General features: G+C 40.0%; 1 protein-coding gene across 1 annotated transcript; it reads left to right on the top strand.

The window, feature by feature from the left end:
* Positions 1 to 9: 9 nt before the first annotated feature.
* DHDH (dihydrodiol dehydrogenase) lies at positions 10 to 27603 on the top strand. The gene is made up of 7 exons (XM_039335230.1): positions 10 to 188; positions 11662 to 11773; positions 12914 to 13077; positions 23178 to 23430; positions 24059 to 24183; positions 25524 to 25674; positions 27271 to 27603. The coding sequence occupies exons 1-7, from the start codon at positions 102 to 104 to the stop codon at positions 27381 to 27383; spliced, it is 1005 nt and encodes a 334-aa protein (XP_039191164.1). The 5' UTR covers positions 10 to 101; the 3' UTR covers positions 27384 to 27603.
* Positions 27604 to 27843: the final 240 nt, after the last annotated feature.

A 27843-nucleotide genomic window follows, 5' to 3' on the forward strand; every position in this document is an offset into this window, starting at 1 on the left:
CTAAAAGTAGGCAGCTGCTGATCCAGATTCTTCACAGAGGGGGGGAAAAAGCTGAATAGAAACATCTGTTCTGTTAGCCATCAAGACACCCAAAATCTTCCATGCCTCTCTGCTGGGGAATCTGCTCTGCTGGGAAGATTTCCCATGACTTCATTGTGGCCTTGAAAACTCTGCCAGCAGATCACAAGGTTGTATCATGTGCTGAGAATGTGTGAGAGTGTGTGAGTGTGCTGGTATGGGGGAGACAGTTGATTTTCTTCTAAAAAGGCTGGTGTGCCTTAAAAATTTGCCTGCTGTTGGAAATGTAGCCAGAAAAACATTTTTTTAGCACAACTAAGGGCTGGAGGGAGATTTTTAAAAAAAACATCTGAAGCTGTGCTATGGAAAGATATATATATATATATATATATATATATATATATATATATATATATATATATTCAATAATGATGGTGAAAATGCGACTCCCGGGCATAATTATAAATGGAATGAATAAAGCGCATTCACCAGGAGAGTTTAAAGTTAAAATAATTTAATTAAAGTATTTTACTATATTAAAAGGTTGCCAAGCTTTCGTTGGGAAAACTCCCCAACATCTTCAGGGCTGAGAGACCGTTTCTAAACGGTTTAAACGGGTCTAGACGCCCCTGAAGATGTTGGGGAGTTTTCCCAAAGCGAAAGCCTTTAAAATCTTTTTTAATATATATATATATATATGTATATATATATGTATGTATGTATGTATGTATGTGTGTAGGTAGGTGGTAGGTAGGTAGGTAGGTCTCTTTGGTTTTCGGGTTTCTCCCGCATAAAATTATTGTCTACGACGACTTCTGAGAACTAGATGAATAGCTGAATTTAATATGTTTAGTTTTCTGAGTTGAAGGGCAATGTTGTAAGCAGAAGCTGAAAACACCAGCCTGAAGATGACGAATGGGACTTCGTCGAAACGTCGCCAAGACACTTCCAATTTTACGCGGGAGAAAACCCAAACAACCAAAGACCTACACACACACACACACACACACACACACACACACACACACACACATATATGTATGTATGTATGTATGTATGTATGTATGTATGTATGTATGTAGGTAGGTAGGTAGGTAGGTAGGTAGGTCGGTCTTTGGTTATTCGGGTTTCTCCCGCATAAAATTATAAGAATATAGGGAAGACTAAAGTGGACTTCTGAGAACTAGATGAATAGCTGAATTTAATATAAAAAGTTTGCTGAGTGTGAAAGGGCTGTACTTGTATAGCAGTACATACTTTCTATTTAAAAAGTTCCAAATTCAGCCTCTGGGCTCTTGAAGTAAGCATGAGAGGGCCTTGCCAGAAACCTGGTATTGCAGTTGCCAACCAGGTTTGACAGGAGCTCATAAATAAGATTGGTGTGCTGATTTTATATAAGGCAGCCTCCCACGTTTCCATTTTCCCAATGCTGTATTCCTGCTTCCCAAACAAAATCAACAACCAAGAGTCAACCACCAGTGGACTATCTCGCCTGACTGCTCTTAAGGGCTGTCGCTGGACACTTATACCAGTATTTGTATATTTTTAATTTTCTGTATCTCCTTAAGAGACTCATATGTGTGTGTACAGTAGGATACAACTGGACTAGGGCTAATATATTTTCCTGATTGAACATGCTAAAAGAATAGCAGGGTTTCCTCAGCCCCGAAACTCAACTATCCAATGGTCATTGTTGATTTCAGAAAAGGCAGGCACAGCCACACACCCCTGATTCACCTGTGGAGGTGGTTAGCAGCATCAAGTTTCTGTGTGTGCAGCTAATGAGTAGACTGGTTGCTCAACAGTGAGACACTAGTGAAAGGGGCACAGGAGTGCCTGCATTTTCTGTGTTGCCTGAGAAAAGTACATCTTTCTTCCTCAGTCCTCAACACTTTCTACAGAGAGACAGTCAAGAGCATCTTGTCATATTGCATTACTGTCTGATTTGGAAGCATTACTGCTTCATACAGGAAGGCAGTGTAGAGAGTGGTGAGGATGGTAGAAAAGATTTTTGACAGTTCACTTCTTTCTATCCAGGACATAGCATATAAGTGATGCTTGAGCAAGGATTGTCTGGGACGCTACACATTCTCTTCATGACCTGTTTTCTTTGTTACCTTCTGGGAGGAGGCTTCGTGGTATCCAAAGCAGATTATCTGCTTTGGATTATCTGGGATTATCTAGGATGCTACACATTCTCTTCATGACTTTTCTTTGTTATCTTCTGGGAGGAGGCTTCGTGGTATCCAAAGCAGAACATCCAGATTCAGTCACAGCTTTGTTCCATACAGTATTGACCCTATGAACTCTCAAGTTTCTTCTTTCCGCTATGTATTCAAAATGGACAGTGATTAAAATTAATATGTATATATATGTATGGGTGTAATTTTTAATGTGGACTAGTGTGCGCATAGTAAAAAAGGTCAATAAAGGTTATCTTATCTTATCCAGCTAGGAGCAAATTTGCTACAGTTGGCATCACCCAAATAGCAATAGCAGTAGGACTTAGACTTATATACTGCTTCATGGTGCTTTACATCCATCTCTAAGCAGTTTACAGAGTCAGCATATTGCCTCCAACAATCTGGGTCCTCATTTTACTGACCTCAGAAGGATGGAAGGCTGAGTCAAACTCGAGATGGTGAACTGCCGAATTGCTGGCAATTGGCAGTCAGCAGAATTAGCCTGCACTACTGCATTCTAACCACTGCGTCACCATGTCTCCAACCCAGAAATCCTCTTGAAGTTTGCAGAAATCCAGAAATTATTGAGAAAACAAAATTTAAAAACCTGTAAGATAGGGGTGCCACTCCCTTCCTCCAAAGCTAAACCTTCCCCTACTTAGCATTCTTGCGGATTATAGACTGAAGGGAAGCAACTTACTTTAAAGAAGGATGGGATGGAATGGTTGATGGTGTTCATATCTCCAGTATAACTCCATGTTGCCTCCTGGCCTTTCATTACTTTGAATTAGAGCAAATCAGCACTTAATTAAGTCAAAGCTCCCCTCAGCAAGCAAATTAGGCAGTAATCCTAGATTGCACCTGAAGTATGCTAGCATAAGCTAAAAAATTTTCATCCTAAAACATTCATTCACTCTTTCTGGGAAAATACTCTAATGCTTCTCTTTCCTTTGGAGAGCTAACAGGAAACCACTTTATTGCTTTCAAGCTCAGATAGGAATATCATTAAAATAACAACAAAAAACCAAACAAAAAGCTGAGACAGTGCTAATTATCAAGCTATGGTACAACTTCTATCTCAGGGTGTTTATTAAGAAAAACAAATTGATTCACCCTCTCAGATTCTTTTCCTTGCATCCTCAGAGGAAAAAATGAGTTAACTAATTTGGATGGAGCAAAACCATCTGTATAATTTGGACTAGTTCTTATTAATGCCAGCAAGAAGAGCAAATAGGTGGTGTGGTTGGGATTGCTTAAACCAGGGATAGGCAACCTTGGCTCTTTTATGGGAGTTGAAGTTCACAAGTCATAAAAGAGCCAAGGTTGCCTACCCCTGGCTTAAACAAACTGTTTAAGTCAAGGACTACCTGTATTGGTCACTAAACAGTTCATTTGGTGACCACTCGAAGTTACAATGGCTCTGAAAAAAGTGATGATTGTTTTTCACACTTGTGACTGTTGTAGCATCCTCACAGTCACGTGATCAAAATCCAGACTGTTGTGTCCTGAGCCTGCAAAAGCAGGCTCGGGATGTTGCAATGGTCCTGGGCTGTTGCAAGCTGCCCGGGACCAGACTGAGTGGCACCAGCCTGCGCACATGCGCAAGGCGCGAAAGCGCGCCATTCTTTGTTACCTTTTTGCCCGGGGATTTTATTTAGAGGCAGAGAGGCCTGCGAGCCTCTGAGTTGTGTCGGAGAGAGCTGAAGAGAATAAAGGCTGTTACAACTATCAGAATGTGTGCTCTTCTTTTGCCATTGACTCGAGGACTCAACACTGGCGACGAGGATGGGATCGCTTACAAGATAAAGAAAGAAGACTTGTAAGGCTTACCCAAGGAGTCCTGGAGAAAAGGAAGATGACATTAAACTCAGCATCTGGCCTGCCAGTACAGCGTCGCTGGAGGTAAGCTGGCTGTATAGACCCCTTCCTAGAATAAGAAGCAAGGATGGCGAAGATAGGGAGATTGTCTGAATTCGATGTTACTCACCCAGAAAGATGGGAGTCTTATGTCGCTAGAGTAGAAAATTACTTTAGAGTGAATCAAGTTAGAGAAGATGGCTTGAAGGCCGCTACTTTGCTGTGTGTCTGTGGTCAAGATGTATTTGAGATTGCAGAAAATTTGGAAGCCCCTGCTCCTTTTGAGTCTGTCACTTATACAGATTTAAAAAAGTTATTGAAGGAATATTTTCAGCCCAAGTTGTCTGTCATTGCGTGGAGGCACACGTTTGAACAGAGGGATCAAAGAGTTGGTGAATCAGCCAAAGAATACATTGCAGCTTTGAGAAGAGTAGCTAAGCCTTGTGAGTTTAAAGATTTAGAAGAAAGGCTGAGAGACCGATTTGTATGCGGGTTAAGGAACAGAGATTTGCAACAGAGACTCTTTGCAAAAGAAGACATTTCTTTCCAAGATGCCTTGAGAGAGGTCACTGCAGAGGAGGCAGCAGGTGGGGCGGTCAAGAACATGAGGCCCATCAGGAACAACCCAGAAGCAGTCTCCGTGCACCATGAGGGAGTCCAAGAGAGCTCGGAGGAAGATCCTGAAGATGAGGTGGATCATCTCTACCCACCCAAAGAAAGGAAGCAGAGAGAAGGCAAAGAAAATGCTCCAGCTGTGTCCAAGTGCTTCGGGTGTGAAGGTCGCCACAACAGGGCCGACTGCAGGTTCCGCTCTGCAATCTGTACAGCGTGTGGAAGGCAAGGCCACATAGCATCTGTTTGTCTGGGCCGTCAGAAGGCACAACCTCGAGAAGAATTGCGTCTAAAAGGTACCAGAGTCCCCAGCCAAAACAGGGTGGGTTTCTGCGCATCATGCAGAAGTATTTGTAGAACAGGCACACACAAACCACTTAAGAAGAAACTGTCACTTAAGGTGAGGTTACAAGGAGTTCCATTGGTTATGGAACTGGACACTGGGTCTGCTCTTTCAATCATTTCTATTCACACTTTCAGGAAGATTTGTAATAGCAGTGGGTTCCAGGCCAAACTTAGGCCATCCAATATAATCTTAACAGATTTTCAAAATTCCAAGGTGTGTGTAAAGGGGGAGGCCACCCTTACAGTACAGCACAAGGATTTTGAAGGTCCATTGGATGTATTGGTAGTTGGGGGTGAATGAACGAGTCTTATTGGACTCGATTGGTTTGAGGCCTTGGGAATCCAAGTTACAGGACTACACAATTTGCAAATGTTAGGCCTAACAGAGGTCTGCAAGGAGTTTGCAGATGTATTCAGTCCACAGCTAGGATCTTACAAAGGGCCTCCAGTTTTTTTGAAACTTGACCCTACTGTCACTCCCATTAGGATGAAAGCAAGGAGAGTACCCTTTGCTCTTAAGGGGAAAATTGATGCTGAACTGGATAAATTGATCCAGCAAGGTATTTTAGAATCTGTTGATTCAAATCCATGGGAAACCCCCATAGTTATGCCTCTCAAGGCTAATGGGGACATTTGCATCTGTACAGACTACATTAAACAAGGCATTGCAACAGCATGCATATCCTGTACCTGTAGTCAGCCATATTTTGGCTTCCCTAAAAGGGGGGCGTGTTTTTGCAAAGTTAGATCTGGCACAGGCATATCAACAGTTACCTGTTGATGAAGCCGCTGCTGAGGCACAGACTATTGTGACCCATAGAGGGGCATTCAAAGTCAAAAGACTACAATTTGGAGTAAATGTAGCTCCTGGAATTTTCCAAAGTGTTATGGAGAACACCGTGAGAGGTATTCCCAGGGTTTGGCCCTATTTTGATGATGTCCTTATTGCTGGAGACTCTACTCAGAATTTAGCTAAGAGATAAGGGCTGTTTTGCTTTGTTTCAGAAAAACAGGCCTAAAACTTAAAAAAGATAAATGCAAGATAGGAGTTACTTCTACAAATTTCCTGGGATTCAGAATAGATGCCAGGGGTATTCACCCTGCTGATTCTAAATTAAAAGCCATACAGCAGGCTCCTAGGCCTAAGTCTAAAGCTGAATTACAAGCATTCCTAGGTCTCTTGAATTTTTACAACGCTTTCCTACCTAACAAGGCTAATATAGCTGAACTACTTCATAGGCTTTTAGACAAGCAGGCAGTTTGGCAATGGTCCCAAGTACATGAGAAAAGCTTCAATGAGGTCAAGGCCTTGCTTACACCAAATGATGTGCTTGCACATTTCAATGAAAACCTACCAGTCTGCATCGCTTGTGATGCTTCTCCTTATGGGGTGGGGGCTGTACTTAGCCACTTAAGAGCTGATGGGACTCAGGTGCCTATTGCATATTACTCCAGAACTTTATCCTCTGCTGAGCGAAATTACGCTCAGATAGACAGAGAAGCCTTGGCCATTGTAGCTGGAATTAAAAAATTCCATGATTTTTTATATGGCAGACATTTCACGGTCTATACTGACCATAAGCCCCTATTGGGGTTGTTTACCACTAATAAACAAACTCCCCATATTATCTCTCCTAGAATGCTGAGATGGTCTATTTTTTTGTCAGCCTATGATTTTTCATTGATTCACAAACCTGGCAAGGAAATGGGCCACACTGATGGCCTAAGTAGATTACCTCTGCAACTGGTAGAGGCTGACCCTGCCCCTGCCATCAATATTTTCTCCATTCAGGCGTTGCCTGAGTCTCCCCTAAATGCCAGGGATGTGGCTGCTGAATCAGCCACAGATGTCACGCTTACTCGTGTGCTTTCATGGGTTTTGTCTGGATGGCCTGAGAGTTGTCCAGGTACTGAGTTCCAAAGCTTCTGGCTCAAGAAGCATGAGTTATCTACTTTTCAGGGTTGCCTGTTGTGGGGCAGCAGAGTATTATTCCTACCTCATTGAGACCTAGAGTCTTGGCCTCTCTCCATGAGGGTCATCCTGGCATTGTCAGGATGAAAGCGCTTGCGCGCAGCCATTTATGGTGGCCAGGATTAGACAGGGAAATAGAGGCCCAAGTGCATGGATGCCACTTGTGCCAGCATTCACGCCCTGAAATGCCTCATCTCCAGAACAAAACGCTTAGCTGACGAACAACACCTAAAACCCGAACTACACACTCTCACCAATGTACTAACATCCAATGGATTCCATAGAAATAAGATTACAAACCTAATCCAAAAAGAAACCCCCACTAAAATCCAAGACAAAGAACAAGAAAACGGCAAAGCCCTCCTCCCATACATAAAAGGCACCACAGACAGAATCAGTAAGATCCTCCATAAACACAACATCAAAACAGCATTCTGCACAAACAGAAAAATATCCACCATCCTTAGAAACCCCAAAGATAAAATTGAATTAGAAAATCAAGGAGTATACGAAATCCCATGCACCACTTGTCCCACCACATACATCGGACAAACCAACAGAAGAATAAGTGCACGCATTGAAGAACATAAGAACTCAGTCAAAAAAGAGGAACCAACATCTTCCCTGGTCCAACACCTTAAAGCCACAGGACATGAAATTGACTTTAAAAATACCAGAACTATCGCCAAAAGTGAACATTTTAATAACAGAATAATCAGAGAAGCCATCGAGATAGAAAAACGCCCACACAGCATGAACAAGCGAGATGATACCTCCCGCCTACCAGCCATTTGGAAACCCGCCCTTATTGACAAACGACTCCCTAACACAAAAAATGATACCAGACCCACACTCACAAAAACCACACAGGATGTCACCACCACACATCCACGCAAAAAACAAACCCAAAGCCACACCGATGACAAGGCACGACCACAAACCAGAAGCCAGACCACAGCTGCATCATTAGCCACTTTAAACCCCTCCAATCCATACATGAAGCAAACTGACACCCTCCATGAAGAGGAAGCACGACCACGAACGCGAAGCCAAAAAATAGCAAGGCAGCCCAAAATCTCAAACCCCTCTGCAACTCAGACTAACCTGAGCACAACCAAACAGAACACTCCCCCAGCCAATCAGAGCACAGCCAAGCCCCTAACCATTCAGAACACACCTCCACCCAATCAGAACACAGCCAAGCTCCCACCCAATCAGTTCATACCCCTACTGGCAGTTAAAAGGAAGAAACAGCTAAGACCATACATTGCTGCTCAAAGCAGGAAGCTGAAAACACCAGCCTGAAGATGACGAATGGGACTTCGTCGAAACGTCGCCAAGACACTTCCAATTTTACGCGGGAGAAAACCCGAACAACCAAAGACCTACATATATGTATGTATGTATGTATGTATGTGTATGTGTATGTGTATGTGTATATGTATATGTATATGTATATGCACATATTAAAAATAAAAGTAAAAATATGACTCTTTGGAATATCCATACTATTAAAACAATGATCAACAAGAGAATGCTTTAAGAGAATAAAATTACATACACACATAGGTAAAAAAAGGATATATGCAGTGTTATCTTCATTTTAGATGTCAAAAGGGTCTCTGTCTCTCTGTCTCTCTGTCTCTCTCCCTCTCTGTCTGCCCTTGGTCTGCCGCTCCTCTTCCCCCACTCTCTTTCTTTCTCTCTCTCTTTCCTCTCTCTCTCTCTCTCTCTCTCTCTCTTTCTCCCCCCCCCTCCTATCTGCTGCTCACCTGGCAAGCTTCAAGCTGTTGTCCAACAAGCTCAGGGGTAGGCAACCTTATCTCTTTTATGACTCATGGACTTCAACTCCCAGAATTCCTGAGTCAGCCTAGCTGGGCTAGCTAGCTCTCTCTTGCCCTTCCTGCTTCCTGCAGAGACGCAGCAAAGGGAGGAGCTCCGCCCAGTAAGCTTTTCAGCTCCTCGGAGAACACTGCGAGTGCACTCTCTTTTACACATACACACACACACACACACACACACAAAACAGAGAGAGAGAGAGAGAGAGAGAGAGAGAGAGAAGCAGGGAAGCGCAATTGCCTCTCTCTGTCTCTGTCTCTCTCTGCAAAGGCAGAGGAGGCTGGGAGCCACAGGGGAAGGCCCAAAGAGCCGCATGCGGCTCCGGAGCCACAGGTTGTCGACCTGTGGTCTAGGGTGCATGTGGATTACGCTGAGCCTTTTCAGGGACAATTCTTCTTGGTCCTTGTTGACAGCCATTCAAAGTGGCTTGAGGTTGTTCCTGTCTCTTCCACTACTGCTGCCAAGACTATTCAAGTACTAAGAGCGATTTTTGCTGCTCATGGCCTTCCAGATGTTCTGGTTTCAGACAACGGTCCTCAATTCACTTCTTCCGAGTTTCAGGCTTTTCTGCAGCCAACATGATTCGACATGTGACTTCGGCTCCCTTCCACCAACAGTATGGCTGAACGGATGGTTCGCATCACCAAGGATGCTCTCAAGAAACTGACTTATGGGCACTGGCATCACAGGTTGGCAGATTTTTTTCTTGCTTACCACACCACACCTTCTACTTCCACTGGGAAGACCCCGGCAGAACTTCGCTGGAGGCGCAGACTGATCACCAAACTTGACAGGCTGCATCCGGACAGGGTGGCTCCTTGGGTCTCCCAACCAAGGGCACCAAGGTGTCTGCAAGTGGGTGCCCCGGTATGGACCTGGAACTATGGGCCCGGTCACCTATGGGTTCCGGCGATAGTATGCAAGGTCACTGGTCCATTGTTCTACAAGGTTTCCCTGGACGACGGTCGTGTCCTTCAGCGGCATATCGACCAGCTGCGTACGAGACTGGACTCTCCCTCTTCAACTCCTGGTTTTCTCGGGGGGGGAGGGGGACCACTGTGGGCAAAGGGAAGGGTGTTGGCAGCAATCAGGGGTAAACGGAGAGTCGGAGGAAGGCCTTTCCCAAGGTTCCGCAAGTGCCCCTAACAGGAATTCAGGGAAACAAGGAACAATACAGGCACCAGTACCTACTCCAGCCAGGGAGTCACCCAGGGGGCATACTCATTATTCACAACCCCACTACAGTACTCCAAGCAGGGAGAATAACCGGGAGCATCCAAACAACCCAAATAACGCAAGAGAACTGGCATCCAAACAAACAAGCTGGCCCAATGCTGCTACTGCTCCCAAAAGGAAGTCTGCATACAGGGAGGTAGTCAGAGAGGCAAATCCTGATTCTGGTACCTCCGGCATGGAATGGGGGGCAACCGAGTACTGGGGCACTGCAGAAACCCTAGACAACCCAGTTACAGGGCTTGGGAGTGAAGGGATGCATTCCCTTGATAGGTCCATTGTGGACTTGGAGAGTACCACGGAATCACCAAATACTGGTGGGAACATAGAAGGGCCCGATAGCCTACATTTAGACAGATCAACCAGGTACAGTAGGGAGCAAAGTCCTGGTCTGACGAGCCCGGTGGGCAAGCAAGCAGACCAGGCAACAGAATACAGGTCACGGGGACCACCAGGGCTTAAAAGAGGGGGCAACTCCACTGCAATCACTGCACAGGATGGTCAAGGGAGTTCTCAAAATCTGAGAAGGTCACAGAGGGTTAAAAGATCTACCAAATACCTGGAAGATTTTGTGACATTGCTGTCAAAGCAAGGGAAGTGAAGAGGGTGCCTGCTGTTGGGTGAACTTGGAATTGTGAGTCTTTGGGCACTTAATTCCAAAATAATAGCATGCTACCATGTTATAGAGTGGCTAGTAAGTAGCTGCAACAGTTGTGCGGTTCATAAGGGATAGCACACCACGTCCATTTGAAGGTCGCGTATACCTATCTATATAGGTTCATTAAATTTCATCCGGGGGGGAAGGGGTGTTGTGCCCTGAGCCTGCAAAAGCAGGCTCGGGACGTTGCAATGGTCCCTGGCTGTTGCAAGCTGCCCGGGACCAGACTGAGTGGATGCGCAAGGTGCGAAAGCCCACCATTCTTTGTTACCTTTTTGCCCGGGGATTCCATTTAGAGGCAGAGAGGCCTGCGAGCCTCTGAGTTGTGTTGGAGAGAGCTGAAGAGAATAAAGGCTGTTACAACTATCAGAATGTGTGCTCTTCTTTCGCCATTGACTCGAGGACTCAACACAGACGCTTGTCAACTGACTCATGTTTATGGTGTCGCAGTGTCCCGGGGTCACGTGATCACTTTTTTGACCTTCTGACAAAGTCAATGAGGAAACCAGATTCACTTAACAATCATGTTACTCACTTAACAACTGCAGTGATTCACTTACTGGTAGCAAGAAAAATAATAAAGTGGGCAAAATTCACTTAACAAATGTCTCACTGTGACAGAAATTTTGAACTCAAAATTGTGGTTGTTACCTGAGGACTACCTGTACTGAAATCAAACATGAATACTGAAATTAAAAATAAAATCAACTCTATCTATATTTGACACACTTCTGTGTACCTCAATGGCTGTTCCCTACCTACCTATCCATAATGCAAGTACACAATTCTTAGGATGCAGATTCCCTTTTAATCAAATACAAGGATGAATTGAAAATTTATCATCCTTTGACCCCTTCCTCTAAGTAGAAGGAGGGCTAATTTTTGAAAGAATAAAATACAGTGTCCAACTTCATATAATTTGGCTGCTGCTTCTTTTTTTTCAGATAGCTGCTATCGCTTCTAGCAATCTCAAGCGTGCCCAGGAATATGCCAAACTACATGGCATTTGGAGGGCCTATGGCTCTTATGAGGAACTTGCACAGGATCCTGATGTGGGTGAGCTGAATTGGACCTTGGGGACAGAAAATCAGTTCCAAAACTGGCAGGGCAGGGTTGTGGAAGAGAACAATTGAAATTCTCCTGATAACTATGACCTGGGTGACTGAGAATCTCCATAGACACTCTCTCCTGAGAGGATTTGAGACTTGAAATTAGGAGGAATCAGTATAGGAAGACATATGCCAGATGTTAAAGCAGAGTAGTGGCCTAATGGTAAAGACCTTCACCTCCCACTCAGAAGGTTGAGAGTTCAATCCTAGGTGTATATATATATATTTGTTTTCTGAGGTTTTCACGGGTGTTTGTATGTAGGTCTTTGGTTATTCGGGTTTTCTCCCACATAAAATTGGAAGTGTCTTGGCGCAATCAGTTCATACCCCCACTGGCAGTTAAAAGGAAGAAACAGCTGAGACCACACATTGCTCCTCGAGGCATGAAGCTGAAAACACCAGCCTGAAGATGATGAGGGACTTCGTCGAAATGTCGCCAAGACACTTCCAATTTTATGCGGGAGAAAACCCGAATAACCAAAGACCTACATATATATGTATGTATGTATGTATGTACGTATGTATAATTAAGGGTCATAAAAAGGGAGTTATGCCAGATGTTTGTCTAATAATGTTTGTCAACTCTGACAACTTGAAGATGTGTGGAAGGGAAGGAAGGAAGGAAGAAAGAAAGAAAGAAAGAAAGAAAAAGAAAAAGGAAGGAAGGAAGGAAGGAAGGAAGGAAGGAAGGAAGGAAGGAAGGAAGGAAGGAAGGAAGGAAGGAAGGAAAGAAGGAGGGAATGGTTGATGGACTTCATATCTCCAATACAACTCCAGAAAAAAAGAAAGAAGAAGGAAGGAAGGAAGGAAGGAAGGAAGGAAGGAAGGAAGGAAGGAAGGAAGGAAGGAAGGAAGGAAGGAAGGAATGGTTGATGGACTTCATTTCTCCAGTACAACTCCATGCTGCCTCCTGGCCTTTCATTACTTTGTATTAGGCAGGGAGGGAGGGAGGGAGGGAGGGAGGGAGGGAGGAAGGAAGGATCATAAGAAGAAGATTCCCAGGTTCCTGTGAAATCCTGGTCTCCCCCTTTACCTCTCTTCCATTTTCTGTTCATTTGCTGAGGTGACTTCTGCTCCCCCCTTCCAGATGTGATCTACGTGGGTTCTCTCAACATCCAGCATCTTTTTCACACCACCCTCTTCCTCAGGGCTAAAAAGCATGTTCTCTGTGAAAAACCAATGGGCATGAATGCCCGCGAAGTACAGGAGATGATACGAACAGCTCAGGAGAACAACGTCTTCCTCATGGAGGTAGGAGATGTGAGCTTTTAGGAATCAAGCTCTAGTTGGCTTCACACATTGTGCTAAGCTCATGTGGGGTTTCTTTGCATTTCAATTTTAGCATGTGGCGTAAACTCACCGACATGATAGCTTAGAAGCCATCAGAGGTGCACAAAAAGAGTCACACTGTTTTTGAAGCATGTATTCCAGAACATTTTTTGCCACTTTATAGCTGTAGAAAAACTAAGCTTTTTTTTTTTTTTTTAAAAAAAAAATAGAAATCATATTTTATTGTAATTAGATAGAGATCAATTAGGGAGGAATTTATTATTCTTAGTGCCAGTTGCCCAACTTCCTTCCCAGCCGCATTTTAAGAAGGTTTGTTTTTTTGATGCACAAATCACTAACAACAGTTGTGATACTGTATGTCTTTGTGTTTGCACTGAGACACCAATCAGTTTATTTTATAAACCTAAACATGCATTATATTGAATACTGAAAACACAGGTAGTCCTCGACTTACAACAGTTCATTTTGTGACTGTTCTAAGTTACAACAGCACTAAAAAAACTGACTTATGACTGTTTTTCACACTTACGACTTCCCCAGGGTCATGTGATCCAGATTCAGACTCTTGGCAATTGACTCATGTTTATGACGATTGCAGTGTATCCCGGGGACACATGATCCCCTTTTTGTAATCTTCTTACAAGTCAGTGGGGGAGCCAGATTCGCTTAACAACCATGTTCTATCCAAAAAAGGTGCCGGAACTCCGTTCTTGGCATTCTATGACAAAAAAAGCCCTGCTTTATTTTTAGGGGGGTAGAAAGAGGGTTCCCTCGGAGTTCATTGCCTTCTCCGCCTCTCAGCTGTCTTTGTTTCTTCGGAAACAAAGCGAGACGCCGCTACCATCTCCGTACTTAAAGAAACCGTGAGTAATCTTAAACCGGACAGAACTGTTTAAAGGATTTTATTTATAGTTTAGCTTTATTTTATCTTTTTTTAGTTTATTTAGTTTATTTAGTATGTGCTGATTTTTTTTTATTTTTTTTGAGCTTTCTCTTTTTTTTCGGGCGGAAAAGTGAGAGTGAAAGTAAAATGGCGTTTTGAAAGTTTTTTCCTTTAAAAGACGGATCGGTTGAATTGTTGTTTAATATTGCTTTTTTTTTACTTTTTTACTTTTTTATTCTTGGGGACTTTTAGATTGATCTTATTTTATTCTATTTTATCTTATTTTTAATTTTTTTTTGGATTACTTATTTTTATCGGTATTTTTAAGAAGAAAGGAAGATAAATTAAAATGGCTTCAAAACGACAACCAGCTACTGCAGCTTCTAAAGTAACTTCTTCTCCTGCTACTTCTACTGTGCAACAACAACTTAAAATAATACCCTCAGTGCAGCAACCTAAATCTACTCCACCTTCACCTCCCCCATCTGGCACATCAGCACAAGACATTAAAGAAATAATGGTAAGTGCCGTCTCACAGTTTAGGGAGGAAATGAAACAACTTTTGGATCAGAATAAATCTGAAACTAAGGAGGAAATGAAGAAAGAGATGAAGGAGCTTTTAGAACAGAATAATGCTATTTTGAGGGATGATATACTTCTAGCTCTATCTGTAATGGCCTCAGTGGTTGTGAAGCTGGACTCCAGAGTAGAGGAAATTGAAGAAACAGTTGAACTTTTGGATTATAAATTTCAAGATATGGAGAAAAAAGTGGAGACTTCACAAGATGATATTCTTATGTTCCAGTATAGACAGATGGAATATGCTTTGAGAATAAGGGGTCTGAAAGAAGATAAAACTCAAGATTTGATGGAAATGGTGATTAATGACTTGGCTTTTATTTTGAATATTGATAAAGAAGAGTTACGTGGGGATGTGGAAAGAATTTATAGAGTTAATTCTTGGATTGCAAAACAGAGGAATTTGCCTAGAGATGTGGTGATATATTTTGCTAAGAAGTCTTTGCGAAATCAGATTCTACAAACTTTTTATAATAAAAGATTTCAGATTGCTGCCCAAGATATTATTATTTTAAAGGAAATTCCACCTAAAATTTTAAGAAGCAGAAAAGATTTTGCTTTTTTAGTAAATGAACTTAAAGCAAGACAAATGCCATTTAGATGGGAGATTCCGATGGGCATTGTTTTGAGCCATGCGGGGACACGTTATAGACTTAATACAGTTGCTAAAGCTAAGGAATTTTATAAAACGGTCCTGGGAGCAGGCTCTCCTTTGCCCATGATGCATAAAGTCTTGAGTGACAAAGAGATGGAACAGAAATCTGAAGGTACAGGGATGATGACTGCTGGACAGGTGGTATGGATGTCTCAACCAGAGGTTAAAGAACAGAGAATGACCCGTGCAGCACATAAACGTAAAGAAAAAGAACAACAGAAAAAAGAAAAAGAAAAAGAAATTGAAGAATCTACTCAGCAAATTGCTTCAGTGCCGGTGGGAGGAGCAAGACCCAAAAGCTCTGCTACATATTCATCAGCAGCAGAATTTGAGCGGATCTTCTCCAGGCTGAAGGCCAAGGGAGATGGCAAAGCTCCTGTCCTGGAATGTTAATGGATTAAACATTCCTCAAAAGAGAAAAAAAATTTACCACTATTTGAAACAACATAACAATGATATTATTTGCTTGCAAGAAACTCATATTACAGCTAAAGATCAAAAATATTTAAATAATCCTCGCTTGGGATCTCATTTTGTATCTCCCGCCCCTGGGAAGAAAGGGGGTGTGGTAATCTATGTTAAACAGAATTTATCTGCTACCTTGTTAGAATCAGATCCTTACGGAAGATATGTTATGCTTGAACTTGGTTTATATGGCAAGAAAATTCTTATTGTGGGGTTGTATGCACCAAACCAGCAACAGGAGCAATTTTATAGGTTACTACATCAGAAAATAACTTTGTTGGACTATAGATCTGTGATTTTAATGGGAGACTGGAATGGTGTCTTAGATATACAAATGGACAAAAAAGGCTCTTCTACCTTTTTTAAACAGGCTAAATTACCTAAAGCCTTTTTTGATATGAAAGAAGATTGGGAATTGAGAGACTATTGGCGTGAACGTAATCAAGAAGAAAAGGATTTTACGTTTTTCTCAGATAGACACCAATCTTTCTCAAGAATTGATTTCTTTTTGATCACAACAGATTTATACAACAGGGTGAAGAATGTAAAAATTTTTCCTAGGACATTGTCCGATCATAGTCCAGTTTGGATGGAACTGTTTGTAGAGAAGGAAGATAGGAGATCCTGGAGGGTGAATGAGAATTTATTTAAACAAGAAAAAAATGTTCATAAATTAAAGGAATGTTTAAAGGAATATTTTACTTTAAATATGAACAAGGGAACATCAATGTCAATGGTCTGGGATGCAAGTAAAGCTTTCATGCGTGGTATTTTGATAAAAATGAATAATTTGCATAGACAGAAACAGACTCAGAAACGGAAAGACTTGGAAGAGGAGATTAAATTAAAAGAGAAACTTTTAATTTCAAATCCCTTAGATGAAAAGGTTAAAGGAGCTTTAAAATTGTTAAAAACACAATTTAACATGCTGATGGCTGATCAAGCTGCAACTAATTTGCTATTTATGAAACAAAATACATTTTGTAATGCTAATAAACCAGGGAGATGGTTGGCTTATCAGTTAAGAAAAAAACAGAAACAGAGGAATATAGATAAAATAAATTATAATGGTAAATTGGTTTATCAGAAAGAATTGATTAAGAAATCTTTTTTAGAATACTATCAAAAATTATATAAGGGTACTAATATTCAAATTACAGATATAAATAATTATTTAGGCAAAGTTAACTTTTTTAAATTAACAGAAGATCAGGAAAAAAAGATCAACGGTTTAATTACTAAGGAAGAAATTGTTACAGCTATTAAACAATTGAAATTGGGCAAAGCGCCGGGTACGGATGGGTTGACATCTATTTATTATAAAGCTTTAGTAGAAGAGATGATTCAACCGTTGTGTGAACTGTTTAATAATTTATTACAGGGGTTAGAGATCCCTCCATCCTGGCGTAATGCATTTATATCATTGATTCCAAAAGATAGTCAAGATCTTACTTTGCCTAAAAATTATAGGCCTATATCTCTTTTAAATGTGGATTATAAAATTTTTGCAAAAATTTTAGCTAACAGGCTTATGGGGATCTTGCAGCAGTTTATACATAGGGATCAATCGGGTTTTATAACTGGAAGGTATATGAAGAATAACGTTAGACAAATTATTAATTTATTAGAGTATTTAGAAAAGAATAACCAAGTCTCTGCAGGCCTGATATTTTTGGATGCTGAAAAAGCCTTTGACCAAGTGAATTGGCAGTTTATGCTGTGTTTAATCAAGGAGATGAATTTTGGACAAAATATATTACAAGTATTATCCAATATATATCAAAAACAGACTGCTCAAATTATTGTAAATGGGGGTTTGTCAGAGGCTTTTGTAATAGAAAAAGGAACAAGACAGGGATGCCCGTTGTCTCCGTTATTGTTTGTTTTAACACTGGAAATTTTGTTGATTAAAATTCGGGAGTCTCAAGAAATAAAAGGAATAGAAATTAATAAAAAAGAATATAAATTAAGAGCCTTTGCAGATGACTTGGTTGTTACTTTGTCTCAACCTGTTTCTTCGGTGGTGAAATTATTACAATTGATTCAACAATATGGACGTGTTTCTGGCTTTAAAATTAATAATAATAAGACCAAAATACTAGCTAAAAATATGACTAATGGTGATAAACAGGCTCTAGTTAACTTAACAGACTTTGAAATTGTTGATAAGGTAAAATATTTGGGGGTTACATTATCTGCTTCTAATGTAAAATTGTATAAAAATAATTATGAAAAGCTGTGGATGGAGGTACAGAAGGATTTAAAAAACTGGAATAATTTACAGTTATCCCTTATGGGCAGAATTGCAGTTATTAAAATGAATGTCCTGCCAAAGTTTATTTTTTTGTTTCAAATGTTACCTATTTTAAAAAACGAACGTAATTTAGATGAATGGCAAAAAGGTATTAATAAATTTGTTTGGGCAGGGAAAAAACCAAGGGTGAAACTTAAAATACTGCAAGATTTTCGTGAGAGAGGTGGACTCAAGGTACCAAATATGACATTGTATTATGATGCTGTAGTATTGACATTGATTAGCGACTGGGTGAATTTAACAAATACAGAAATACTTCATTTGGAAGGCTGGGACCTACTTTTTGGATGGCATGCCTACTTAATATTTAATAAAAAAGTGGATTGGGTTTTTAAGTCTCATATTATAAGAAACTCTTTGCTAAGAGTGTGGAGAAAGTATTATAAAAGTGACTTCAAAATACCATTATGGGCTATACCTCGGCATGCCATAGAAGGTATAAGGAAAGGGGTAAATATGGACAAGGTCTCTTACGTACAGTTACTAAGATGGGATGGCCAAGACTGGCAGTTAAAATCTTTGGAAGAATTAACACATGAAAATTTAACTTATTCATGGTTCCAATATAGACAAATAGTGGATAGATGGAAGATGGATTGTAAAATGGGCTGGCTTAGAGAAGATGAAATTTTTTTAAAACAAGTAAGAGATCAAAGGCCAACCCATATTAAGAGAGTTTATGGGGTTTTAGTGGAATTAGATTCAGAACTTGAACTAGTTAAAGATTGTATGATTAAATGGGCACAGAATATTGGTGAAACGATTTCAATGGATACTTGGGAACTTATTTGGATAAGAAATGTTAAATTCACACAAGCGCAAAATTTAAGAGAGAATTTTTATAAGATGTTTTATAGATGGCACCTTGACCCAAAGAAAATGTCCATTATGTACCCTAATCTACAGCCGAAATGCTGGAGATGTGGATATTTGGATGCTACTTATTACCATATTTGGTGGACGTGTAAGCATATAAAAGCTTTTTGGATTAAGATATGGTGGAATATTCAAAGAATTTTTAAAAGGAGGGTAAAATTTACTCCGCAATTATTTTTACTAGGTATTGTTATTGACTGTGATGCTAAGGAGGTTATATTGATGTTAAATTTGATTACAGCCGCTAGGTTGTTAATAGGACAATATTGGAAGAAGGAATCTTTGCCTACTTTACAAGAATGGTTTCATAAAGTTTCGTATTTGGCAGAAATGGCAAAGATTTCGGCTTTCCTAAAGGAGCAATCTCAAGAAAAAATTTTTGCGGTATGGGAAAAATGGATAAATTTTATACAACATAATTTGGATATGGAAAAATATTATTTAGCCTTTTTATAATTTGTAATGATTGTTTTTTCTTTCTTTCTTTCTTCTTTTTCTTTTTTATATATATACATTTTTTACGTATTATTATTCATATATATTTTTTTTTATATATATATATGCTTTATTCTTCGTCTACTTTCTTCTTTTTTCTTTCTCTCTCTCTCTTCTTTTTTTATTTTTATTTTCTTTTTTAGTATATATTATTCATTTTAAAGTTTATGTTATGCATATTATTATTATATATATTATTACTGTGATTATTATTATTATTAATTATTTTATAAATTGCAAATGTTATTTTTAAAATATTTCTTAAATAATCCTATATTCAGTTCTGGGAAGTCGGGGGGGGGGTGGGGTGGTTGGGGAGGGGAGGGTGGATTCTTATTTGTAAAACTTTTGAAAAATTTTAATAAAAAAAAAAAAAAAAAAAAAAAAGCCCTGCTTATGACCGTTTTTCACACTCATGACCTTTGCAGCATCCCCGTGGTCACTTGGATCAAAATTCAGATGCTTGGCAACTGACTCATATTTACGAGGGTTGCAATGTGCTGGGGTCCTGCGATCACCTTTTTTGCAACTGGGGAAGCCAGATTCACTTAACAACCATGCCAAGAAAGATTGTAAAATGGGGCAAAACTCACTTAGTAACTGTCTCACTTAACAACAGAAATGTTGGGGTCAGTTGTGGTCATAAGTCGAGGACTGTCTGTAAGAAGAATCTCCGCCTTTGGTTTGGTGTTTCTTAGCTTACAATTCACCGGTTGGTATCTTTCTTTCATTTTTTTAAAAAAGATTAAATATTAAATAGAAGTCATTCCCCTGTACGGAACAGAGAAGAGCTCTATAGGTAGTCCTCAATTTACAACCACAATCAAGACTCAGATTTTCTGTTGCTAAGTGAGACATTTGTTGAGTAAACTTTGCCCCATTTTACGACCTTTTTTTGGGGGGGGGAGAGAAATTTTTATTGGTTTTGTAGTTTTTAAAACAAGATGCTCAAGACACACCGTGGTGTTAGGGTAGTCAAACATCCAAAGACAAAACATATATACATAATTCAGTCAATACATCTAGTATTTCCTCTCTTTTTCCCTTAGGTAATATAATTTATTTAAAATAGTTCAATTCTAGCTTAAATTTATTCAACTTATACCTGATTTTAAAACTTTAGAAATTTACACTACCATAATCAAATTAGCTTTAGGTACAAATATTATCAATTTCGGTATCCCTTCCAAATATATTCTAGTTCCTTGATTTTATCATAAATCTTATTTAATTCTTCTTCCACTAATATCCCTTAATTAAAATAAAATATTAATCTATCCTATACGTATCTAGTCCATCAATTAATCAATCTCTCTAAGCTGACAGAAAAACATCAAATCTTAAGTCATTTCAATCCATTAAACAGAATTCAAATTACATCCAGTTAATTGTCATAACTAATAACATCCATGTTATCAAACAATCTAATCATCTTATTAGATTAACTCAATATTACATAATATTTTTCTTACAAGTAACCCTATCGTCCTAAAAAAAAGAACACACTCTTAATCAATTTAATATATATTTCCATTAATCACCCCCTTTTCTCTTACTTCTAACTCACAATCTTAATCCTAAAATCAACTCATAATTCTAGATTAATCCATTACCTAAAGTATCTCCTTTTTAAGTTAAAATATTGATCTATCCTAGACCTATCTAATCCATCAATCAATCTCTTTAAGCTGACAGGATAGCATCAAACCTTAAATTATTTCAATTAATTGAGCATCAAACAAATAAATCATTTTGTTAGTGATAGTAATTTTCATATAGATAAACTTTATATATCTTCCATTAGTCGCCCATTGCTCTTACATCTAACTCATAATCTTAGTCCTTAAATCAATCCATAATTCTAAGTTGCCTTTAGTCCATTACATAAAACTTTAACTTTCACTTTTTTTCAGTCTTATTCTGGGTTTCTTCTTATGCCAAGTAGGTTTCCATAGTAGAGCTTCCCTTCCTGCTGATAAGTCTCTCTTTATTGCTTATAGTATGATTTGAATCAGTGAGAACCATCTTAGCCTCTGCATTGGCCCTCTGACTCTCTTAACCATAAAGTCTCATTGCTTTAACATTTCAAGTCTCAGTCTTTCTTTTTCTGGTCCTCATTACCATAAGTGAATTGCTTATAAGGCAGAATCAATTTCTCTTTATTCTCAGTTAAGCCCTTTTCTTGTGTAATCTGTTTTATAGAAGAATCAGGTGTAGTCTGAAAGTCAATTTTGAAGTTAAAGGAGAGATTCTGTTTCTTAATTCTGTAGTAAGCTCTTGCATTGTAGCACATATTTCTTCTTTAGCCTCACAGATCTTTTCCAGAATAAGTTTACAATTTAAATGTGAGTGCAACTCCATTTTAAAAATTGTTCAGCTGCCTCAAATTATCTTTCTCTTGAAAAACAGTTTGAAGGCCAAAACCATCTCCTCTCCAGATAGACAATAATTACAATATTAGCTTTTAACCAATAGATGTCCTCAGTGAGCTAAGAAATCTTTTTCAAAAGTCATTTTTTTCTTTTCCCTTTTTTTATTTTTTCAGGGAAAGATGGAGGAAGAAATACTCAAAAAAAAAAAAAAAGGTAAAGCAGCATAGACTGATAGCAGAATTCTTAGGAAAAAATTTTTCTTGTACCCCAAAACATATATATGTAAAAAAAACATAGTCTTTAAAGTTTGTTATTCTTTTGTTCACCTTTCTTCCCAGACATATAAAAGCTGCCTTTCCAAGCCAGGGAAATAATTCCAACAGGCAAAAACAAAAAAGCATAAAGAGAGGGGGAAAAAAAATCTCACCTGGATTCACCATGGTGGGTTTTCAAGCTTAGCTGTTCTTTGACTTGCGGTTTCTAGCGGCTGAGTGATCGGCCATTTTACTGGCCGATCTTCTTCTCCTCAGAGTTGGCCCGGACAACTGGAGGAGCCGCCACTTCTCCACAGCCAAGCGAAGCCTCTTCGACAGAAGTCGCACCCTCCAGGGCAACTTTAGACCCACATAAGGGTCTACCAGCGGAGGGAGGATGCTGATGAGGAGATGAGTCTCTTCGTACGACTAGGAGCGCCGCAACCCAGAACCGGAAGTCACAACCTTTTTTTTATGCAGTTGTAAGAGAATCACTGCAGTTGTTAAGTTAGTAACAAGTTTATTAAATGCATCTGGCTTCCTCATTGACTTTGTTTGTCAGAAAGTCACAAAAGGTGACCACATGATTCCAGGACACCTTTATAAATATGAACCAGTTGCCAAGCGGACTATTTTTGATCACATGACCATGGGGACACAGCTGTTGAGTGAGTGGCACCCGACTGGATGACCTTTTTTGTCATTGTTAAGTGAATCACTGCACTTGTTAAGTGAATCACTCGGTCATTAAGTGGATGCAGCTTTCCCTATTGACTTTGCATGCCAGAGGCTGCCTGGGAAGGTCACAAATGGCAATCCCATGAGCCCAGCATGCCGGTTGCCGTTTACCCAAATTTTGATCAGGTGAACATAGGGATTGTCGGGATGGTTGTAAGTGTGAGGACTGGCCACCGATTCTCTTTTTTAGTGCTGTTGTTACTTCAAATGATTGCTAAACGAATGGTTGCAAGTCAAGTGCCATCCGTACAGATCAGTGGAATTTTGCTTCCTGATGAAATCAAAGTTCTGTTTGGTCTTAGCACTCTCCCAAAGACTAGAAACTTGATTTACTTAGACTAAAAATATATAGATAGCAGGTCTGTATCCAATGCTACTTCCCTTGAAGTAAAAGATACTCTCCAGTCTGAAAGGCCTTGGTCTCTTTAAGGGCTTCTGGACCAGATTCTTCCCGGCATCTGAAAAAATCCGTAATGTCCTGTGCCAGAAATCTCTTGGAAATTTAAAAGTGCTCCGAGCTCAACTAGCTGTTCGGATGGACAATATTCCAAGGCTGCTGGAGAAGAAACTGGGCGGAGGTGTCATCCTGGATTTGGGCTGTTACTGCATCCAGTTTGCCTCTATGGTTTTTGGGCCTGAAATGCCCCAGTCGATTCTGGCCTCAGGACTGCTGTATGAAACAGGTAAATGTCTGAGTCTGCTCCTGCAGGAAAGGAGTTAATGTAAAGGTGGCTTGGTGGACTCTGATCAGAAGGAACCTTGGAGGTCCTTTAGTCCACAGCTCCCAAACCTTTTGGGCACCAGGGACCCGTTCTGTGGAGAAAGGTTTTTCCACGGACCAGAGAGTGCATGGTTTTGTGTGCTGCCTGCATCCCATGGATGGGGCTTTGCTTGTTTGTGCGGACCGGTTGTTGGCATGCCACAGCCCGGTACCAGTCCACGGACCGTGGGTTGGGGACCCCTGATCTAGTCCAACTGGCTTGAGGGAGAGGAACGAGACAACTCACCACAGCCAACTTGCCATGGGACAACTCACTGCGGAACAATTTAACAATTTTATTTCATTATTTGAAATAAATAAAACAATATTTTAATTTTTGTCGATCACATTTCATTGTCCCTCCTTTTGCATCCTTTCTTTAATGATTCTATTCCACTATTTCTTTGTTACTAGTGTAACTTTTCTCCAGCAACAAGTTGTCCTGCAGTGAGTTGCCCATGGCGAGTTAGCCGTGGCGAATTGGCCATGGCGTATTGTCATAGATCCTGAGGGAGATGGTTTAGGCAGGCAAGCTTTTCTGTGCCTTTCAGGAGTGGACGAAACCGTTTCCATAATCCTCAACTATTCAGAGAACCGTCAGGCTGTGCTTAATGTCACCATGATGATCGATCTACCAGGAGAGGCAACGATTGGAGGAACGAAAGGCATTATAAAGGTATTTGCTATGGGATGGACACAGTAAAAGTCAAGGACTTCCTTCACCAGAGTCAGATTTCAAATGCTGCTCTGGATTTGGGACAATTGAGAACTGAGTGCAGACAGAAGAGTGATTTTAAAAAGGATGGATAGTCGGAGGTCATACTGTGCCTGTCTGTCTGTGTCTGCTGTCCGTCCATCCATCCATCCATTCATCCATCCATCCATTTATTGTATGGCATATCTACAACATATTTTATTAAAAAGGAACAAAGGGGTAAAATACAAAACATAAGGCTATAAAATCTGGAATCTTAACAGGAAGACTACAAATGCATGCCAAAGTTGCAAATATAATTTTTTCCTTTGTTTGTCGCAGACAGGAAATCAGCAAAATCTTCATTATAAGCTGTTTTGACACTCTGTCACTGTGTATTGGATAGATTGATTTTTGGTCCCACATCATCCTTAAGGACTGTCACCCCCAAAAAAGGTTGTTTAATTGGGTCCAGTCACAGGTTGACTTGCCTTATGACCTGCACATGACTTCTCACATTATCAAGTTAACCAATGGATAAATTGAGCACATTAATTCCTAGGAGGACGATATGATTTTTGTGTTATAGCTCAATAAATTAATTAGATGTATTGGTTATACATAAACATTATGTTTAATGTTTTAGTATACAACACTCTGTATGTGTGTCAGAATCCAATCATATTTCATCTTTAATTATCAAATATAGAAACTCCCAATTCTGCCTTCTTTGGATTCTGCCATAAGAGGGAGAGAAGGGGGAGAACAAAGGGGCTTTATGGCCCTCACTTCCTTCAGTACACTTCAAAGAGCTGAATGCTGAATGTGTGTTTATTGTAACATCAAAGCGTTAGCACTAGAGAACCTTATCATAACAAAGCAGGATACTTGCCTTTCATGTAGTTACCTGAAGTCTCCATTCAGACGGAAGAAAGAAGAAAGGGGGTGGAATTGTGATACTTGAAACTATCACTGGAAGGGGGGTTGATTGGGTGGGACTACTGGGGAACCCCTTAAAACCTTGAATGGAAGAGCTTGAACCCCAAGTCCTGTCTAGCATGCCTGCAACCATTTTCTCTTAATAAAGGATTCCTGTTGGAAGAATTATTCCAAGAGTTCTGTCTTCTTAAGATGCAAAGTGGGGTGGGTCCTTACAATGTGTTTCAACTTGCAATACAAACACAATGCATATTACTCGAATAACGTCTGGTTGGTATTGGCTGGGTTATAAATGTTACGGTCTGCCACCTGCAGATTTGCAGAGTAGAGGTAACATGATTTCAATTTTGTCATTGGAAAGACCATCCTGTTTTTCTTCCTAGATTCCGGACAACATGAACTGCCCTACAATCATGTTTCTGAAAGGGAACCGGTGGGAATGTCCCTTGCCACCTTCTCCAGAGCCCCTCTACTTTAAGCACAATATTGGGTTTCGATATCAAATTGAACACGTCCGAGAGTGTTTGGAAAATGGTAATTTAGTAGTGGTGGTGATGGTGGTCCTCCTGGATGAGACAGAAGGTCTATTTAACCCAGAAGTTCTCCTTTGATTGATCCACATCCATTCTTTTTTTTTTTTAACACTGCATCTGTAGCATCTGGCTTATTTTAGGTGTCAACAAATGCCTCAGTAAAGATGGTATATACATACATACAAACATAAAATATATCTTCCTGCAAATTTGGGTGCATGCTATTTATGTGCAATTGGTTTACACACACTCTCACTCGATATTTTGCAACATCTCTTTTGGCACAAGTAACAGTTTCCAAGAGTCTCTTGTAATTAGCTAATCTATTTTTGTTAATTTTCCCTTCTCTATCTGGCAGAAATCTAACTTGAAAACTTCCTTGCATTCTAGAGGTTCTCAATAATATGAGACTATGAAGGACAATTCAACACTTTTACTGTTCAAGTGCAGATAGTCCTTGACTTATGACCACAACTGAGCCCAACATTTCTGTTGCTAAGCAAGACATGCTAAGTGAGTTTTGCTCCACTTCACGATCTTTCTTGCCGCAGTTGTTAAGTGAATCACTGCAATTGTTAAGTTAGTAACATGATTGTTAAGTGACTCTGGCATCCCCATTGACTTTGCTTAAAGACGAGTCAGTTGCCAAGCGTCTTGAGTTTTGATCACATAATCATGGGGATTCTGCAACGGTTGTTTAGTGTGAAAAATAGTCATAAGTGCCGTTGTAACTTTGAACAATCATTAAAAGAACTGTTATAAGTCAAAGACTACCTGCACTTGCCATCCAGAGCAGCCCCACAGCAAGATGGTGGCAAATAAACTTAACAAATAACTTTATGACTGACAGCTGATTTGGCGAAATATTCATCCTCTTCAGCTTCAATTGCTGAATATACACCATGAAGAGGTTATCTACTTCTCTTCACTAAAACCTACAATTTGAGCAGGGGCATCTCAATTTTCGTTCTGTACTCCCCTTTCTGCATTTGAAGTACTTTTCTGTCTTGACTATCTTTTTGCATTGAAACTAGGTCTTCCCTCAATGCCATGGAATATTACATCTGTTGAACCAAAGATGCTTTTTTTCACGAGGCAACTGGACTTCATTTTTCTTTGAAGATGTTTCACTTCTCATCTAAGAAGCTTCTTCAGCTCAGAGCTTCAAAGAAAAACAAGAAAGTCCAGTTGCCTCATGAAAAAAAAAATCTTTGGGATATGTATGACCTGGATGGCTGAGAATCTCCATAGACATTTAGCTTACATCTGTTGAATTTTTATTTAATTAAGTTGCTCCTCAAAACCTGCTATAAAAGTGATTCCTACTTCAGAAGACAATTTCAATTATTTCTCAGGTTGGCAACAAGCTCTAATGATCTTGTGGCTAACAAGTTAAGATGTTCCCATTTGAAGGAAAGCATAAAGCTTTTATAGTTCACACCAGGATTAAACTCTAGGAAAGAGACAGAGAATGCTTCTACGCAAAACTGAGATAGGATAGTTAGGAGTCCAGCAATATGGAGCAAACCACAAGTTTCTCCTTTGTGTGGGGTCTAAAATTTATTTATTGCTAATTCAGGTTGTATCTTGCATGCAGGTTTGAAGGAAAGTCCCATCATGCCCTTAGAAGAGAGTGAAAAAATTGCCTGTATCATGGATGAAGCACGAAAACAGGTGGGAGTAGTCTACGAACAGGACCGTGATGTGTAACGTTGAGATGGCTAATAAAATTTTCAATTCTACCAAAAGTTGCCTCTACACAATGGTTGCGTTAATTAATTTAAAATTGTCTGGTTCAGAATAAGCAAGGTCGGTTTTGGCCTGGAAAAGCATAAACTCCATGAAAATGTTGGCAGAATGTGCACTTCTAGGTTAGAACTTTAAATGATCTGCTTTTAAAGAGAGCCAATATGGTATAATGGTTAAGAAGCAGACCAGGAGCAGGGAACTCAGGTTCTAGATCAGATATGTTAAACACGAGGCCCAGGGGCCAGATGCGGCTCGCGAAGTAGTTTCATGTGGCCCGCGAAGCCATCCTGGAAACAGTGAGGGAACGGCCCCCACTGCCATGGCCCTGGCCCAGGCCATCCGGGAGCCAATGTATAATTTTGTGGTGGCCATCTATGCTGAAACACATTCAGTCTTAGCTCCACAAGGCGTCTGAAAACAG

The sequence above is a fragment of the Crotalus tigris genome, unplaced genomic scaffold (assembly GCF_016545835.1).
Source record: "Crotalus tigris isolate CLP2741 ecotype Arizona unplaced genomic scaffold, ASM1654583v1 scf7180000017639.5415321, whole genome shotgun sequence".
Classification (NCBI taxonomy): Eukaryota; Metazoa; Chordata; class Lepidosauria; order Squamata; family Viperidae; genus Crotalus; species Crotalus tigris.